Source organism: Orcinus orca, chromosome 4, assembly GCF_937001465.1.
Source record: "Orcinus orca chromosome 4, mOrcOrc1.1, whole genome shotgun sequence".
NCBI lineage: Eukaryota > Metazoa > Chordata > Mammalia > Artiodactyla > Delphinidae > Orcinus > Orcinus orca.
In genome coordinates this window covers 88,988,094-89,008,274 of record NC_064562.1, presented here as the reverse complement: position 1 = coordinate 89,008,274, position 20,181 = coordinate 88,988,094, and the positions used below count along the sequence as shown (strand labels likewise).

Sequence of the window (20,181 nt, the reverse complement as noted above, 5' to 3'; positions counted from 1 at the left end):
TCAGGACCCCATCAGACTTGTTAAAATAATTTGAAAATAACTGGTGCCACCAGAACCTGACTTTCCATCCTTGACAATATGTATGAAAGGGCATCTTTCTTATTAGTTTTAAAAAACTCATTAAAAATCAAATTAATTTTTTTATTGGTTTAGCCCCTGAAATCCAGTGTAATTAGAAGTACTATTGAATGGCCAAGCTGAAAAATGTAGGGTAATTCAAGAATAGCAGAAGGGAGAACTCAAAATAACATTAGATTTGCTTATTTGGAGTATAAAACGTCATCAAGAAGATTACACTTTTTCTTAGATCTCTCACCAGGGTTCGTGCTGGTTTTGCTGATCAAACCCCAACTGTCAGTACCACAGATACAGGCCGGCTTTTGGGGTAGAATCGGACTCTGTTCAGCCTTATCTGTTCTCACCAGAGGCTGATTTCTGTGGTTTTAATTTATAGTGTTTGGGTTGGAATTATAAAGGATGGGGGAAACTGTCACAATTTTTTCCCCCAGCACCTAGAAAAGTTTGATCCAGAGGGAAACTTGTCTTCCAGCTCCAGGGCTAAGTTAAATGACCCAGCTAGCTAAACCCATCCAGAGGACTAGATATTATTTTTCTTATCTCCAGGATTTGCCTTTTGAAGAATAAAATATGTTTTCGCAGAGGAGTTGAGAGGATTTAATTCTTCCTCACAGTGCTCAAGCCCTAGAAAGAGATTCAAAGTGGAATGGACCAAAATAACTTCCTCACCATGGTAACATGTTTGCTGGTCTCTAGGAGAAAAGTTTTGTGATCAAGGCACAGGCTGAATCCCTCAACCTGGAATTTAGTTCTACTTTTCATTTGCATGAATGTTACCACCTCTGAAGAGTTCTTATGAGTTATCATGAGATGGAAGACTGAGTTCTGCTAGGAGTGTGGGAACTTTACTAGTAGAGTCAACATGAACTTATGCTCTTAAATTTAAATAAGTTCCCCCAATTAATTAGACACTGCAGTGGTAGGATTGCTTTTCTGGGACAGTTAGTAATTCTGTTCGTATTTTTCTTTTGCCACACTTAATGATGAGCGTTTCCTAAGTTCCCTCCATAAGTACCTTTCCATGACTCAATCTGGTTACTCTGTCCATCAGGCCACAGGTCCTTTGCACATACTGTTGAGCACAGTTCTTTGTCCCTGTACTTTGGAGAAGCAACAGTGTAGGAGCCACACTGGTCCCATAACAGAGGTACACAGGGATTAGTCACGCCCAGTAGATTAATTCCAAGAACAAATCCTAAGGGCTCTGCTATCAGGCACGTGTCCATTCTCTACCTTTACCTCTGCCCTCTGACCATTTTGTTGTTTGAATCTGGGAGGAACCCTGCCCTTGGCGGAGTAGATTTTTTACCAGCAGAAGTTAAAGGAATAAGTAAAGAGACCAGACGGTATAAGGTCTAAACTTCCCACACCAACTGTTTAATCTGTCTTGTTCGAAGCTTCTAACCTATTGGGGAAAAAGCTTTATCAATCCTATATGGAATCGTAAACAGAAGAAAAGGGGGTTTTACTTGTTTGTTTTGGGGTTTTACTAAACCTCCCTTAAAAAATACTCATTCTCAATAATTACTAATTTTCTTATTTTTACAATGAGCAACATAAAAAGAAAATAGCCTATTGTCTCTTACTGCCAGGCATTTTCCACCTTAACGGTAGTTGTACTGCTATACTCTCTAATGGCAAAGAGAAGATGGATTGAAAGATGTCACATTGGTTACATTGCCCCAAAAGTATCTTGTTTCAAGAGAGGCAAAATTAGATGATCTGAAAGAAATCATGTTATTTCAGAAGTATATACGGTATAACAAGGAAAGCCCTAATCAAAAGGTGGCCTTGTGGACTTTTTTCTGGAAACCATTGTGATCCTAGGCAGCCTGAGGTCTAATCTCATGGAAGAGCCTGGGAGTCTCTTACTCTGGAAAAAACTGCCTAGTTTGGAGTGATTTCTAGTTCAATAAACGCTAGTGGTTCTGAAGAGGTCATAGCATTTATTTACCTCATGTCTAGTACTTTAGGCTCCTGAATTAACCATGTCAGGGGCTACTACGTTATTTTCTGGGTAGATAACTACCTGTATGTATCAGACTTCGAGCCAAGTTGTTAGCTGCACTTCATGAAATTTTAGCCAAAACACTCTTCATACTCGCTTACAACTTATGACACCAAAAGTTTTCCATTTATAATATGTTATCCTAAGAGCCGTTTTCTTTTCATTAATTAATTTTTGGCTGTGTTGGGTCTTCAATGCGCATGGGCTTTCTCTAGTTGTGGTGAGCGAAGTTGTGGCGCACGGGCTGAGTTGCTCCGTGACATGTGGGATCTTCCCGGACCAGGGCTCGAACCCGTGTCCCCTGCATTGGCAAGTAGATTCTTAACTACTGCGCCACCAGGGAGATCCCCTAAGAGCCATTTTTAAACCTACTCCTCGTTTTACTTCCTTCTCCATGTTCCAGGAAAAGCATTTCTTGACTGTGTTTCAGCCAGTATATTCCCATTGAAACGGTAGAATTCATTGGTCATGGCAAAATATGGTGACCAGCTTAAAACAGGAAGCTGCGCTCAACAGCCTCCCAGGCCTTTTTACCAGCTTGCCTTGATTTGCTGTTTCTAATTCATTTGCCCCATTCTGTGGGGCTGTCAAAGGAATAGTGTTCTTCTTTTTAAATAGTGTCTTTCTTCCCAAAACTGCATTCCCAACAGATATACTTTTTACAAAGGAGTAGCCTCACCCACCACTAAAATGTCACAGTTCCTTCAGGGTGAGCTGGAACTATTCAAAGGGCACAGTACCAGTAGGCAGGAGCATTAATTCAGACGGAGAGGCCGAGCGGCAGAGAAGGGTGGGCACCACGCTGCAATGGGCCACGGGGTGTGAGGTTGGAGGGTCAGCCTCTTGGGTCAGCACAACCACTTTTGCGTATGACGTCATGTCTTCAGGTTCCTTCTACCTCATCTTTCTCATTAGAAACTCTTGGGACCATCGACTCTTACTTTAGAAATAGATCCTAAATTAAGTTTGGCTTGTTATTAATTTTTAATACTCTGGTTATATCTATTGAGACCAACAAACTCCAGATCATCCTCATCTGAATCACCTTTAAGGTAATGAGATCATGAGAGCCGTTGTGCCGATGGTTGTCCGTTAACCTGATAAGCATGAATAAGTGACCTACTCTGTGGCCCATTTTTGAAATTGAAAAAGAAACTCATAAACTTGCTATGAGAGCAATTTTCATAAAGCAACTAGCAAAGCATGTAAAATAATATTTAATTAAGTGCTAGAAAACAGGGTTAGAAGCCTAGAGGGACATAAAATGGCAAGGAACAGGTAAGATCATGGTAGGCTGCAGTTAGTCTAGTTGGGAAGGTTTTATGTGAGTTTCAAAGTCAACTTGTAGGATTTGCATTGGAACGGAGAGGGAGCAAGCTGTTCCTCATGTTGCGACTAGCAGAAGCAAAGACCTCAACAGGGGATCACAGGGCTAGGAGGTGATGAGGGTGACTAGATGCCATACACTCCACCCAGAGGGATCGGGGCTCCCACGGCCCCTCCCAGTTATCCCTGAGATATTTCCCAGTGGAAATCTAACACTCACTTTTTTTTTGCATTTTAAAATATTGGCTTCTGTAAGAAAATCATATCATAGCACAAATACTAGACTTGTAGAATCCAGGATTGGAAAAGAATTTGGAAGGTCTTTTAATCTAAGGACTAATTTATCCTGTTTAGTGACCTACAGAGAAATGTCTCCCTTCAAGATAGTCTAGTGTTTTCTTGATCCACTGTGAGCTATACTTGTCTTTGAATCTCTTCCTGCCTTGTTGTTGCCAAAAATGACCCTTTCCTAAAATACCTAAAGTACCCCATGCACTAGGTCAAAGACCAAACCCCCCCCCGCCCCGAGCCTCGGTTTATATTTAAAATAAGGATAATAATAGTATAGGCATCTGATGGTTATCGTGAGAATTCATATGTATAGAGCACTTAGCATGATGTCACAGTGACTCACAGAGGTGCCCTTAAGTTAGTTTTAACATTGTCATTCAACAAATGGGAGAAAGAAAGTTACCGTATATTTTTCAGAAGCCTGAAAGGGTGATAGGTGCAAAGTTTTTTAGGTTAAAGTAAGGTCATCAGAATCACCATATTGAACAGATGTGAATTTCAAACAAATGGGATAAATTCCATGTTGTCTTCCAACTCAGCCTGTCAGTAGCTCCAGCTGTAATTCTCTAGGAAGCAAACAGACATGAACAGCTTTTTCCAGAAGACGATTGCCCTTGCAGATGCTCACACGCTTCTTCCAGCAGCTCTTTTTGGTTCTCCTATTATTCACTCTTTCCCAAGTCTGGCTTCCCTCTGCCACCTAAACCCCCAGGACTCTCACCCGCTGACCTCCTGTCAGCGCCTTCTTGCCAGCTCATCCCAACCGATGTCCTGCATGCCCTCTGCGCTGGCAGCACCCTCCCACCGGGTCTGTGGCAATTCTCCCTCATGGACCAACGGCCAGACTCAGCTCTGAGGGATCTAAACAACTTCGTCTGCGTTTCTCAAACTAAGTAACAAGATCTTTCCACCTTGACAAAGCTCTAGGCCTTCCTCTTGAAAATTCAGTACTTTACTAATGTTTTCTGATCCAGGAAAACAGACAATCAGATCTTTCTTGAAACATTTCGTTTTGCAGTGAGAGCAGGGTGAAGGCATTTGAGTAGGTGCTGTTTGCCTTACAACTGTGACCAACTGCAGATTCCTTTTAGATGTCAACAGACATTTCTCTAGAAACTGTTTTACTCCATCCAGAAGTAGTTGCAAGAGCATTAGATTTAATACTCTAATTAAGTCATTAAAGATATTTAGGTCTGAAAGCATTTACTGACTTCAAGATAGTATACATCAGGAACAAAAAAAAAAATCAAACCTGGGTCAGACCCGCACATTGTTGGCTGGAGAAGTTTAAGGCAAAAAGAAAAAGTTTAAGGAGTGGAAAGGCTGATTCTCCACGTAGATCCTGTTTCAACCAGTGAAAATAGATATTTGGTGATATAAAAGCAAAAAGGGAAACATATGCATGGCATATGTGGCACCTGGGTCCTGGTGCCAAGACATAAATAGACTGATTTTCCAGGCTTGCGTCCAGATAAGTTCTTCAGGACTGGAGCCGGACAATCAGTCAGAGTCACCGAATAGCAGCTCAGGTAAGGACCTTGGACATCACACCTTCCAACCCGTAGAGGTTAAATGATCAGTCCAAGCTTTCATACCTCCTCTGTCCTAGAAACAGGGCCACTCAGACCCTGGGTCTCAGGACCATTTGTCCTCTCCTGCTTCATATATCCAATTCATTCCACAGAGACGCTCTCTGGGCTGGTTCACCAGTAAGATTCTTGTTAAAAGAACAGCCCAAAGCCAGGCAGATCTGTGGCTAGACCATGTCCCTCTCAAGCCAGGAAACTGCCACCTCCCACCTGTGGCCTCAGGGCTCGGTCTGGCACCAGGGCCAGTTTAGATGGTGTTCTTAGTCAGGGGGACGCCAACTCCCGGCTTAGGCCCCTGTAACCTTTCTGTGCTCTCATTCATTCATGTCCAGGGATCTGTTTTTATTTTCATTCTTGAGACAGTATTACCAGTTGGAGAAGGGAAGGCTTCTCCTCTTTTCAGCTATAACCAAAGGAACGTGTGGGCCGTAAAGCACATTTTCCAGCAAGACAGGTTTGTTTCAGGCAAATCTCTGAGTCCATCGGCACTGGTTAAAACTGCCAATTTTGAACTCATTACCTTTGAAGTAATGATGTGAGTACAAAAGTAACAAGACTTCAGAATGGAGTATCAGACAGACGTTAATTAAACTGGCTTTGGGATTTCCCTTGATTATATATAGTCTATATATATATAGCAGAATATAGAAAACCATAAAAAAAATAAACTAGTTATTACTCCAGCCACTCAGAAGTTAAGATTTTTTAAAATGTGCGTCCTTCTCTTTTTCTCAGTGTATATAAAATATTTTGGGGGCATCATGTTATTCAAATTGTGTTGTAACTTGCTTTTTCTCTTAATTTATCCTGAATATTTTGTTAGTAATAGCTTGATTTTGATGACTAGTATGCATTTAAACTAAGCTTGACAGTATAAATTTCATAAATAATGCATCTAACATTTGCTCCCCTATCATGGGTTACATGTTGGCTCTATGTCAGATACCATGCTGGGTCCCTGCCCCGCTCAGAACCTGGCCTGGATCAAAAGCCTCAAGATGGGGTAATGGCTGGGGGTGGTCCGGTCTCAAGCTGCCCTGGGAAGTGGAGACTTGGCTAACTTGCCCCCTGTCCCGAGAGATCCCGGAGAGTTCTCATCTTTTGCATAATAAATGGATGAGAGGTAGAATGGAAAGGATGAGGTAGAATGGATGAGAAGGAAAGGGCATGGAAAGGGCAGTTTGAATCATTTCAGCAATAAACTTGGGACACTCAGGTTCGGGATTGCCTCTTATGGGTCAAAACCTTTAAATACCTGGGGAGAAGTTGGCAGTGGGTGTGACTCCAAGTCCAGATGTTGGAGCATTGAGGTTACCAGCACAGGTCAGGGTTCCTACCTCCCCTGCCTACTAGCGATGTGACTCTGGGTGAGTGACTTAGCCTCCCGGGCCTCAGCTTCCTCACCTGTATAAAGGGAATCGTATTGGTGCATACTTTATACAAGCTTGCTCTGAGGACTAAGGAAGGTGATCCACATCGAGTGCTGACATGTGGGAAATCTAGTAAATATTGACCATGGCTACAGTGACAACAGTGTATAACCTTTAAAACATAATTTTAAGGGAAGATAAATTGGGTCATCTGGGAGTTCAGTATTTGAGTGTTAAGCCACATAGAAATGCATCCAGAAACATGAGTATTCTTGAAAATCGAAGTTCTGCATTAGTCATGCATAAGTAAAATATTACTGAAGTGAGGTGTGCTAGAAAAATCAGCCTTATTGAAGTAGTGCTTGAGGACTTTGTCTCTTCTGCATTATAAATTATGTCTAGGGCTTCCCTGGTGGCGCAGCGGTTAAGAATCCGCCTGCTAATGCAGGGGACACGGGTTCGAGCCCTGGTCCGGGAAGATCCCACATGCCGCGGAGCCTAAGCCCATGTGCCACAACTACTGAGCCTGCACTCTAGAGCCCGTGAGCCACAACTACTGAGCCCACGTGCCACAGCTACTGAAGCCTGTGCGCCTAGAGCCCGTGCTCTGCAACAAGAGAAGACACGGCAATGAGAAGCCCACGCACCGCAACAAAGAGTAGCCCCTGCTCGCCACAACTAGGGAAAGCCTGTGCACAGCAACGAAGACCCAGTGCAGCCAAAAATAAATAAATAACATAAATAAATTTAAAAAAACTATGTTTAAAGGACTTCATGAATTATCTTATTTCATTGATTCCAAGGGGCACACTTGCCACACTTGAGCACCTCTAAATCAGGACATGTCTTTTTTTTTTTTTCAGGATATGTCTTATAATCAATAGTGTGTCCTATTTAGTTTGTTTAGTAGTTTGTTTTCTTTCTTAGTAGTACCTAAAATAATACAACTTAAACTTGATGGCATCTAAGATTTAATAAAATATGTCCATTTCTTTGTTCCTGTTTGGGCTGGGAAGGCTTTGGCTCAGTTTTTGTAGTTATTTATTTCCCAGTCACTGGAAACACCAGTGTTGTCAAGAGCATCGTACATCAATATTTAACTGCAAATTTGTTTCCCAACCTCAGATAGTTTTCCATAATCTAATCCATTTGGGGAGAAAACGTAAAAATCAGTATTTCAGACAGTATTTTATATATTAAAAATCAGTATCTCTGACTATTTATATATTAACATCATAAAACAAAAAACACTATGTATTAATACTTCTATGTGTGGGGGGGACACTTTAAATTATTAAACCCAGGTTATTCTGTTGTAATGCTAGGCTGGTGGGTCTTCAAATACTACTCTCATGTCAGTTGTTCATATAACAGTGTACACACACACAGAGAACATATATATGTAACTTCACTATAATAAAAGAGACTTTGGTTTATTTAACCATTTCCACTCATTAAGTCTCTTAAAGGGTTTCAATTCAGGCTTCTTGATGTATTAAAAAGTTACAAAATCCATTAAGTAGTATAAATATGATGCTTATTTCCTTCCTAGGGTTTTAAAGGTGCATGTTAATTTAATATTATGTTCTTCCAGAATTGATACACGGTTATCCATCATTAGAAAGTGCTCATCTAGTTATGAAGATGTCAAAACTACCCCATCCTCCAAAAGAAAAAGCATATCTTTGCCACTAGATGCTATTATAAAATTCTTTAGCAGCTTGAAAGGCTAGTGGCTTAAAGTTTCCTTGTGTCTTTTTTTTTAACTTTGAAAATTTGCAAATAATTTTTTTTTACAAATTTTTTTCCATTTTTTTATTGTGGTAAAGTAAAACATAAAATCTTAACCATTTTTAAGTGCACAGTTTAGTAGTATTTAGTACATTCATATTGTGCAACCATTGCCACCATCCGTCTCCAGAACTCTTCTCATCTTGCTAAACCGAAACTCTGTACCCATTAAACAATAGTTCCCCATGGCCCCCTCCCCTCAGACCCAGGCAACAACCATTTTACTTTTTTTTTTCTCCTTCACTTTTCCCCCATGCCCCAGCCTCTGGTAGCTACCATTCTACTCTCTGTTACTACGGGTCTGGCATTTTTTAATTTTAATTTTGTAGATTCCAGATGTAACTGAGATCACGCAGTATTTGTCTTTCTGTGTCTGGCTTATTTCACTCAGCATAATGTTCTCCAGGTTCATACATATTGTCGCAAATGACAGGATTTTCTTCTTTTTAAAGGCTCAATAATATTCCATTGTATATGTGTGTATAATATTGGTATTTGTGCATATAATAGTAATACTTACATATCAGAATATATGAATAATATATACATATTTTCTTTATCTAGTCATCCATCAACATTTAGCTTGTTTCCATATCTTAGCTATTGTGAATAATGCTGCAATGAACATGGGAGTACAGATATCTCTTCGAGATACTCATTTCATTTCCTTTGGCTATATATACCTAGAAGTGGAATTGCTGGATCATATAATAGTTCTATTTTAAATTTTTGATGAAACTCCATACTGTTTTCCATAATGGCTGTGCCAATTTATATTCCCACCATCAGTGTACAATGGTTCCCTTTCCTCCACATTCTCAACAACACTTGCCATCTTTTGACTTTTTTTTTTTTTTTGGCTGCGTTGGGTCTTCGTTGCTGCACGCGGGCTTTCTTTAGTTGCGGCGAGCGGGGGCTACTCTCGGTTGCAGTGAGCAGGCTTCTCATTGCGGTGCCTCCTCTTTGTTGCGGAGCACAGGCTCTAGGTGCGTGGGCTTCAGTAGTTGTGGTGCACGGGCTTAGTTGCTCCGCGGCATGTGGGATCTTCCCGACCAGGGCTCGAACCCACGTCCCCTGCATTGGCAGGCGGATTCTTAACCACTGTACCAGGGAAGCCCCTCTTTTGACTTTTTGATAATAACAATCCCTAAAAGATATAAGGTGATATCTCACTGTAGTTTTGATTTCCCCGGTGATTAGTGATGTTGAGCATCTTTTCATATACATGACTTCAGTTGGCCATTTGTATATCTTCTTTGGGAAAATGTCTATTCAGGTCCTTTTCCCATTTTTAAGTTGGTTTATTTGATGTTTTTTGCTATTGAGTTGTAAGAGTTCCTTTTGTATTTTGGATATCAATCCCCTATTGGATGTATGATTTGCAAATATTTTCTCCCATTCCATAGATTGCCCTCTCATTTTGTTATTTGTTTCCTTTGCTGTCCAGAAACATTTCAGTTTGATGTAGTCCCACTTGTTTATTTTTGCTTTTGTTGCCTGAGCTTTTGGTGCCAAATCCAAGAAATCATTGCTAAGACCAATGCCTAGGAGATTTCCCCCTGTTTTCTTCTAGGAGTTTTATGGTTTGCAGTCATACTTTTAAGTCTTTTATCCATTTAGACATTGATTTTGGTGTATGGTGTAAGATAAGAGTCCAATTTCATTCTTTTGCATGTCGATATCCAGTTTTCCCAACAGCATTTACTGAAAAGTCTATCCTTTACCCATTTTGTATTCTTGGTGCCTTTGTCAAAAATTAGTTGACCATGAAAGTGTGGGTTGATTTCTGGATGTTCTGTTCCATTGATTTATGTGTCTGTTTTTATGCCAGTACCAAACTGTTTTGATTAATGTAGCTTGGTAGCATAGTTTAAAATCAGGAAATGTGATGCTTCCAGTTTTGTTCTTCTTGCTCAAGATTGCTTTAGCTATTTGGGGTCCTTCGTATTTCCATATGAATTTTAGGGTTTTTTTTTTTTCTATTTCTGTGAAAAATGCCATTGGAATTTTTAGAGGGATTGCATTGAATCTGTAGATTGCTTTGGGTAATGGGGATATTTTAACAATATTAATTCTTCCAATCCACGAATACAAGATATCTTTCCATTTCTTTGTGTCTTCTTCAGTTTCTTTCAGAAATTATAGGGGGGGGGTGGAATATGAGAAGTTGGGTAACAGAAAGTTGTTGAGAGCCCAGAAAGGGAGAGAACTTCAAGAATAAAATGCACAGTGCTAAGAGCCACCAGCATCTGTGCTGAAGACAAGCTACTGAGAGGTTAATTGCAACTTGAAAAAAATATTTTTTTCACTGGTGATATGACTCTAAGCCAACTGTAAAGCCATTTGGAAGCAAGAGAGTGGTAACTATGATTTTGAAAAACTGATAGTGAAAGGAAGGAAAAAGAGGCAGTCAGAGGAGGTGGGGAGGTAGTGGGGTTGTGTGCCCTCATAACATGGTTCTGCTTCAGCACTTATGGTCTCCTTCACGGAACGTCTCTTTCCGACAAACCCAGCCTTTCACCACTGGAAATAGAAAAGGGTGAATTCATATAGGCAGCTCACCTCGTTGGCCTGAAAATTACTACTGGAAAAAAGAGAAAGAAATCCTTTACCTTCTAGAACCTTCAAAGGGATAATGTATTCAAGGTGGAAAAATATCTTTCTTTTAGGCAACGACTGAAGAAACTGAAACAAACAGTCAAGAAGATGAGAATGATGGTGAAAAAACAGAAAAAGGGAATACAGAAGTTGCCTCATCAGGTTTGTTTTTATAACAGACTAGTTTTAAGGTAAAGCGTGATAACTCTTAAGAGAATGAAAACAGGAAAGGTAGTGAATGAGGGTCTGTGACTGGTGTGGTTGTGCTGCCACCTAGTGACTTCCTGGGGGAAATTCTGACCAAGTGATTTATCTTGCTGTAAAAAAAACAGGAACCCATGCTTTTTGCTACCTTACTTCGTTTTTTTTTTTTCTTTTTTGGTACGCGGGCCTCTCACTGTTGTGACCTCTCCCCGGACGCGCAGGCCCTGCGGCCATGGCTCACGGGCCCAGCCGCTCCGTGGCATGTGGGATCTTCCCGTATCGGGGCACGAACCCATGTCCCCTGCATCGGCAGGTGGATTCTCAACCACTGCGCCACCTGGGAAGCCCTCATTTTGTTGAAAGTTTATCTCCGTCATCATAAGAGAGTTATATTTCCCCTAATCAATAATGCTAAAAACTGAGGGTTATATTTAACACACAGTAACAATAAATAAGACAGATTAAAAATATATCATAAAAATAGATGCTGAGGGCTTCCCTGGTGGCGCAGTGGTTGAGAGTACGCCTGCCGATGCGGAGGACACGGGTTCGTGCCCTGGTCCGGGAAGATCCCACATGCCGCGGAGCGACTGGACCCGTGAACCATGGCCGCTGAGCCTGCGCGTCCGGAGCCTGTGCTCCGCAACGGGGAGGCCACAACAGTGAGAGACATGCATACCGCAAAAAAAAAAAAAAAAAAAAAGATGCTGAAGTGGTAAACCCAATGAATAGTTTGAAAGAATAAAGTAATGCCACAAATATGAACAGTGAGTATGAATAGAAACCCACTCTTCCCTAAAGTAATATTTCTCGATATTTTTAACACATTTTTTCTTTTGATAAACATGAAAACCTCTCACCCTTTTCTAATACCAAGTTATTTTTAAATGGCATTGTAAAGTAAATTAAGAGTCATTACTAAAAATTTTAGTGTATACTTTTTCAAACTAGACTGTACCTCCACATTCTGATATGCCTCCTCAGGTGGTGACTTTTCCACCCACTTTAGACTGTACCAAATTCTTCTTTGTATACCCGAGAACACTTAATTTTCATTGCATTATATTGATTTTAACCACACAATCCCTAACACATTCCAATTATGAAAACATGATGTTAAAAAGGAACATTGAAATACAAAAGGAAGAGTCAGGCTGCCCCTCATTTGGAAAGAAATTTGGATAGAAATTATCTATAAATGTTCACCTGTCCAACCCACCTCTCGTAATATTTCCTACCAGCATTTTGTTTCATGTAGTGTTATTCATATGTAAACTGGGACTCTTATTCAGAACTTAAGTTTTTCATAGTGGGGTTCTTTGATGTGTTTTATGTTGCTTTATTTTTTAATAATATCTTGAAAGAGCCTAGAGAATTCTAGTACCTGAAGCTCTTTTGTACCTCTCATCACACTGTAATCCAGCTCCGTGTTGCCCCGGGCAAGATATGTACTCAGTGTACTTCCTGGCATGGCAGGACCAATGAGCCTTTATATGGTTTTCATCTTGTTCTTTATGTTTCTGAATGTAACTCCATTTCAGAGCCACAGTGTTTTACATCAACTGTGACTCGATCCAGCCCGACCGTGGCCTTTGTGGAGCTTTCCTCCAGCCCCCAGGTGAAGAACGAGGTGCCAGAAGAGAAAGACCAGAAGAAACCGGAAAACGAAATGAGTGGAAAGGTGGAACTGGTGCTGTCACAAAAGGTGAGGTGGACTAAAGCCGTTAAGTCCACGATTCACGTGGCTTCGTGGTACTGCCGACTGCCATGGTGGCACCGTTTTGTAATGAAGGTTTATTTTCTCTCCTGATCTTGTTTCCTACCTTTGATCTGTATTTTTTTTTCTTAATACAAATATAATACATGTTCATTGTAAAAAAAAATGTAACTACCTATAGAAAGATGTCTGTGTTAGTCCACTTGGGCAGCTATAACAGAAAACATAGACTCGGTGGCTTATAAACAACAGAAATTTATTTCTGTCCGTTATGGCAGCTGGGAGGGGCGAGAGCAAGACGCTGACAGTCAGCATCTGGTGAGAACCCACTTCCTGACTCACAGACGGCTGTCTTCTTGCTGTGCCCTCACTTGGCAGAAGGGCCAAGAGTCCTGAGTCTCTTTTATACCATCACTAGTCCCATTCATGAGCTCTTCACCCCCATGACCTAATCACCTCCCAGAAGGCCCAGCTCCCAATACCATTACCTTGGGGGGTTAGGGTTTCAGCATATGAATTTTGGGGGGACACAAACATTCAGCCTATAGCTATTTATTTTTAATGTATATTTACAGTGGTATACATGGAAATATGTAACAAATCTATCAAATAGTATGTGTAAGTATACATAAAATATATAAATAAAAAACATAGAAATAGAGCAAGAGAGAGAAAAAGTCACTGAAACCTACCTCTCTATTAATAATAAGTGGTATATATATTCTTTCAACATCTTTTAAAATTTATTTTAAATGGCTAATTTTTATAAAATTATTTTTATAAAAATTTTTATAAAAATTATATAAATAAAAATTTTTATAAAATTTATATACATTTAAAAGAAAAATGTGGTATAGATATCTGTTATAAAGCTTTGCAGTTAGGTTTTAGTTTGCCGTGCATGAACTTGTTTATTTGTAACTTACTCCATATTCTCTTTCCAATATTTACCTGTTTTACAGTAATGGTACTTCTGATGCCTCTGAACTTGAATAACAAGGAAACAAGAAAATTATTATTCTGATATAATGGGTTTTAACATCTTGTTTTTATTAAATTTCTTCTTTGTTTGGAGTCTCATCTCTTTCATATTAATTTAGTTTGTTTTCAGGCACAGTCTAAAAGTCATCTTTTGTACCTCTTGTCCTCAACCTTGGTTACCCTTTAGAATTTAATAGATACCAGGTCATATAAATCTCAGTCTCTGGGAACAGGGCTCAGGCATCTGTATTTTCAAAAGGTGCCCAGGTGATTCTGATGGGTCACCAAGATAGAGTACAACTGACTTGCATACTGGATACTTTATGTGGTGATATTCCAACTTTAAAAATTAAACCTAAATTTGGATTTGACTTTAGAGTGAAAATTTTACCACTTCTAGTTCTGGTTCATCTATCATCTACTCAACCAGTAGTGGTTGTGCACCTACTATGTGCCAAGCACTCTGCAGACACTGGATATTCAACAGTGAATAAGACACAGCCCCTGGCCTTAAGATGCTGAGAGTGCTGTATGCCTGGTGGAACCCAAAAATGCCTGCTTCCCTGATGCCTTTTGGGGATTTCAGACTCTAGCTACTCCCCCATTTTTATACATAGAGAATTAAAAAATGGTCTGGAGGTCTGAACAGAAGACCCTAACTGTAGGAAAAGCGTTGGGGGCAGACAGGATTTCCTGCCCTTGCAGGTTGTGCCTGACCCACATTACACTTGTAATCTATTTATTTATTCTTCTTGCAAATTGACCTGTTTTCCTATGTAAATATAAAATGAAAGGAAAACTCATAACATTGCTAGAAAAAATATTTTTAAAATCAAACAAAATGGATACCATAACATAAAAAATATTCATCTGCATTCCTCATCTGTGTAACCTCATCTATGTGATCCATCTTTGGACCCCCAGTGTCATGGCTACCCTACTATGGAAAAAATTGTTTTCAGGGGTTCTTAACTTTGTGTGTATGTGTGTGTGTGCACACGCGCACGCTGCACGTGTGCACACGCGTGTACGTGCACCATGGACCCTTTGTCTATCTGGTAAACATTATTCTCAGAATAATATTGATTAAACCATAAAATACACAGCATTACCAAGTTTTCCTTGGTATCAAGTAGTACGAAATATGTATAACCACATGACTTCTTTTCTGTGGACTCCAGGTTAAGAATCTCTGCTAGATGATTAGCAAATGGAATAATGGTCTTTGAACCCAATGCTTTTCACACCATGTGAATTTCTCCTTTCTCTACTTTACAGTTAACTTTTAGAGAAAGAAAGAAAGAAAGATGATGACAGTGGTTGCAACAGCTTTTATTTTCTGATTTCACTTGAGAGTGCTACCTTTATAAAACAAAGTACCAATGCACACGGGCTGACCTTTTACATAGTGGGTATTTTGAGCATTTCTGCTGAGATTAACTGTTTCATTTACAACCACGCACTATCTGAAACATATTTTTGTCAATTCCACTATGGAGGAAATGGTATGAGCTTAAGATCTGAGGGTTGTCAACTTTGGTAAATCTAGGCCTTAGGTTTTGCCGCATGTTTTAACACTGAAGTTCATTTGGACATCTGGTTGACCTCTGTAATGCAGAACAATTAACTGTATTTTCTTCAAGATTCCATTAGGGTTGAATATATTATTCATCAAGAAAAATAAAATCTTACTGAGGAGAAATTCTAGACGTTAAATCATCCTGAGGACCAAATAAGAGATCAACTTATGATGAAACAAATGCTCTGGAGCCTCACTCGCCCACTGGCCATAAAATTAATCTCTTCATGGCCACCAGCCAGTGAATCAGAGAAGATTCTGTAAGCAGCTAAAAGGACATCGGAACTGATACAGCCACACTCCTCATTCCGATCTCTGCTCAGAGTCTATTGACTCTTTATTTTGGTCGTTAGTTTGGTTATCTGGTCTTTCAGAAATCAGTTGATTAGAAGCAACAAATCGGAAGGAGGGTGTTCTACCAAAGGCCCTTCCGATTGGGGAGAAACAAAGTAAAATTAACTAGCAATAACAAGAAAAATCTGTTTTTACAAAGCAAACGTAAGAATTTTTAAAGCCTGTAACTTTGGATCTATTTACCATAAGGTCATGTGGTCTAACATGCTTCAAAAATCCCTTAAGGGCATCATCGCTATGGCACTGTCTGATATAACGGTTATTTACAATAATGCTTCTTTGTCAACAAGCACAGTATATTGTCTTTAATGTGCTTTGCGTAAATTTGTTGGGGGGAGTATGTAGTGTCTCAAGAATAATGCCCATTAGAAGGTAATATTACTTTAATATTTAATACTTACATAGTAAGATTTTTTTTAAATCTTATGTGGAACATCTCACTTCCTGACATTACAAATTCAGTATGATGTAGTACCAAGAAGAGAAACCGTGATTGATCCCAATAAGAACATGAAACAGAGTGATGTATTATCTCAAATATGGAATATTGTCCTCTGAGTTTGAAGAAACATGATCATCAAATTTTTATGCTCTAGTTTGATTTCTCCGAAAAATTGACCTCTCTATTAATGTAGAAAAGCATGAAGGGGTTTGGAGAAGGGGCAACATTTTCCATTCACAATTTAAATGTTTGGGCTTCTTGACTTATTGTAGCCATGGATCCTTACATTTTATTTCACCTGTGCATTTAGTAATGGACAATACTTGTAATATGTATGTCTGTTGCCCATGATCCAGGTGGTAAAGCCAAAATCTCCAGAACCAGAAGCAACCCTGACGTTTCCATTTCTGGACAAAATGCCTGAAAGCAGCCAATTACCTTTGCCAAATCTCAGTTCTCAAGGTAAAAAGATGGAAGTGTTTTGTTTCAGTTCTGCGTGTTCTGCTGGGCCCATCTGTAGTGAAATATTCTTCATTTTCAAGGCAGATCACTTCCTTTATGTTGATGTACCTTTAGCCGTTGGGTTTGCCAGAGTCCATGATGGCTGAATTAATCACTTCCGAATGGAGGTCTGGAGCTACAGTCTCTGTTTGGCTTAGCCAGGAACCCCAGGTGCCAAGACCGTTTTGTCAGCCAGACACTGTAGGCACAATGGGGCCTATACCAGTATTTGATACCCGAAAATCATTTTTATTGGCTCTTAAATATTTTAAAACTTAAAAAATAAAAAATCAATAACTTTAATAAAGAGTTTATGATCTTAATATTATGTCAAGTTCATTAACTGTTAATTGTCTAGTCTTCCTAAAATATTCATTTAATTTGACAGTGATTTTGGAAGAAAGTCAGATTTTCTTGCCCCGTCATAGTTCCTGGCTGTGCGTGATGATTACCAAGAAACATTCATGATCATAGATTCAACGTGTTACTCAGAGCCAAAAACTTTAGTCTTTCCAAAAATTCTTTACAGTTAGAATATATAGTTATATGGAACGCATATATATATAGGCTGAGGATAAACCTTAATATATTTCATATGTTTGATATATTTTATTTTATTTTTTTAACATCTTTATTGGAGTATAATTGCTTTACAATGGCGTGTTAGTTTCTGCTTTATAACAAAGTGAATCAGCTATACATATACATATACATATATCCCCATATCTCCTCCTTCTTGCATCTCCCTCCCACCCTCCCTATCCCACCCCTCTAGGTGGTCACAGAGCACCAAGCTGATCTCCCTGTGCTATGCAGTTGCTTCCCACTAGCTATTTATTTTACATGTGGTAGTGTTTATATGTCCATGCCACTCTCTCACTTTGTCCCATGTTTGATACATTTTAACATGTTTGGTATAATTTAGGGAGGGATGGCCTCGAAAAATATGAGCGTTTAGGGCCTAGGAAGGTCTTAAAATGGCAATGGCCACTGCAAACTCCCCAAGTGCCTTTAGGCCATGTATAGGTTGTGAATTCACCCCATTATTCTTTAAGAGCCAACTTGAATCCGTTTATCTTGGTAAGAACCCCAGGCACCCACAACCACCAGAAAGGAGCCTGAGGGATGTGAACAGTAGGGGGATGGGTCCTGAGGATTCCATGACCCATAGGGACTATGCTTCACAAGAGACAGACCACCGGGCTTCACTGGTGTGAGTTCTCTCTCTTTACTGATGTGATGTGAAAACGGCGAGAGTTCAGGAGGCAAGAACTATAAGGTTTCTTGTTTTTCTTTTTTAACGTGCTTTCCCCAGTACACTTTATAGATCTATCAGTCCAGGCAAAGAGAGGATGTACAGGGTCATTGTGGCTGGGGACTTGTTGCTTTTCTTTTCAAGGATGGGCAGCTCTGTGGCAGAATGCTACTTGGCTTCCATTAGTCTTTGTTGACGGCTGGGAGATAAGTTGGGCTCTATCTGCATAACAGGAAGTACTCGGGAGGGAATTAATTGGTACAGGTACTGATGATCACTAGCTTCTTAATGTGGAAACAAGTTCAATGCTGTCTTCAAAGCATTTGATTTAAATTCGTCAGCCCTACTGTCCTGAAGGGAAGTGACAAAAGTAAACTCTCCTAACTGGGCCAGCAATTGGTCACATTTAGATTTTAATTCTGCCCTATTTCTAGCACTTTTTAATTGTGTATCTAAGTAATATAGAGAGGAAATAGATATTTTAAGCCATATTAATTAGTTTTATTGTCTTCGATATTTTTACATCTAATTATCTGTTGTAAGGCATTTCGACTTTGTAAAATGTGCTGTTGAATTAAGGGACTTTACTTCATGCTTTATCTAAGGTGAATGAAAAATAAAATTCAGTGGCACTAGAGCATTTCCAAAATCATTCTTCAAGATGGGATTATATTTGTCATACACCTGTTCCATACTCTTGTCTGGCTCATGGAAGCTGTAATTACAGCTGCAGGCTCTGGAGACAGAAGGCCTGGCTTCAAATTCTGGCTCTTCAAGTTCTAATCTGTATGATCTTACCCACCAAGTTCTCTCTAACCTCTGTCACCCGTAAACTGGAAATAATAACAGTACCAACCTCATAAGGTTGTTGGAAGAATTAAATGAGATAAACCAAAAAAAAAAAAAAAAACACACAAGGCATTTAGCTCAACACCTGACCTAGAATAAGCACTACAGTATAATCTAGTAGCTGCAGAATAGTTGCAGTAAGAGTAGAGTATAAAGCAAGGTTCCAGGCAGGAATAAAGCATTCTTAAATGCTCTCCTTAAAATAGGAGTGTTTATATTGTAGAGACATAGCAGTAATTTTCAAACCTGAGATGTGGCAGGGTCTCCTGCAGGATTAATTAAAACACCGCTCTCTGGACCCCACCCGTACAGCATCTGATTGTGTAGGTCTGGGCTGGGGCCACAGTACTTACATTTCTAACAAGTTCCCAAAGGTGATGCTGATGCTGCAGATCCAGGGACCACACTCTGGAAACCACTGGCTTGAAACATGTGTTTAAACTGTGTACCAAAAACATCACTGGTAGATGTAAAAATAACATTAATACTTGTTTGGAGTGTCTAAAGTTCCTATCTTTCAAGTAGCAAAAGGCCTCTAATAAATGTAGTCTTAAAAGACATGATTTGTCTTTAATTGGGGGTTGGCGGGGGGTATAGGGCTTTGCCCAGCTATAAAAAGTCAGCATAGGGGCTTCGCTGGTGGCGCAGTGGTTGGGAGTCCGCCTGCCGATGCAGGGGACACGGGTCTGGGAAGATCCCACACGCCGCGGAGCGGCTGGGCCCGTGAGCCATGGCCGCTGAGCCTGCACGTCCGGAGCCTGTGCTCTACAACGGGAGAGACCACAACAGTGAGAGGCCCGCGTATCGCAAAAAAAAAAAAAAAAAAGTCAGCATACATTTAAGTGACTAGTCAGAGGCTGCACATCAAGTCCAAAGAAGCTGTAGGGTCAGGATCAGGAATCCTGGAGCCATACCTAACATTCTCTCCCCAGGACTGTGATGATGCCACCATCTCCACCAAGTGGTCTGTTTCTCGACTGCTCAGACAGGCTACTGCAGATGTGTGGGGGCCCTAGTGATGCTCCACAGATTTCCCTTGAACATACCCATGTGCATAAATAGCCTTTAAATACTCTGAAAACATTCATAAAATAACATTTAAAGAGGACAGATTTCCTTTTCTCAACTGTCTCCCAATAGTAGAAAGATATCTTGAATTGATGTTTCAGGAAAATATGTGCACATTTTAAAATCCGCTGTCTTTATTTGCATTGAGAACGATGACAGATGAGCATAGCATCTAGGTTA

General features: G+C 39.9%; 1 protein-coding gene across 11 annotated transcripts in view; it reads left to right on the top strand.

The window, feature by feature from the left end:
- LIMCH1 (LIM and calponin homology domains 1) overlaps nucleotides 1–20,181 on the top strand; it is a 341,447-nt gene that overhangs the window by 286,089 nt on the left and 35,177 nt on the right. For all 11 annotated transcript variants that reach the window (XM_033425525.2, XM_033425522.2, XM_004268318.3 and 8 more), the window contains 3 exons: nucleotides 11,123–11,213; nucleotides 12,797–12,960; nucleotides 16,685–16,790. In XM_033425525.2, coding sequence (XP_033281416.2) covers nucleotides 11,123–11,213; nucleotides 12,797–12,960; nucleotides 16,685–16,790 — 361 coding nt within the window. The remainder of the gene's footprint in view (nucleotides 1–11,122; nucleotides 11,214–12,796; nucleotides 12,961–16,684; nucleotides 16,791–20,181) is intronic.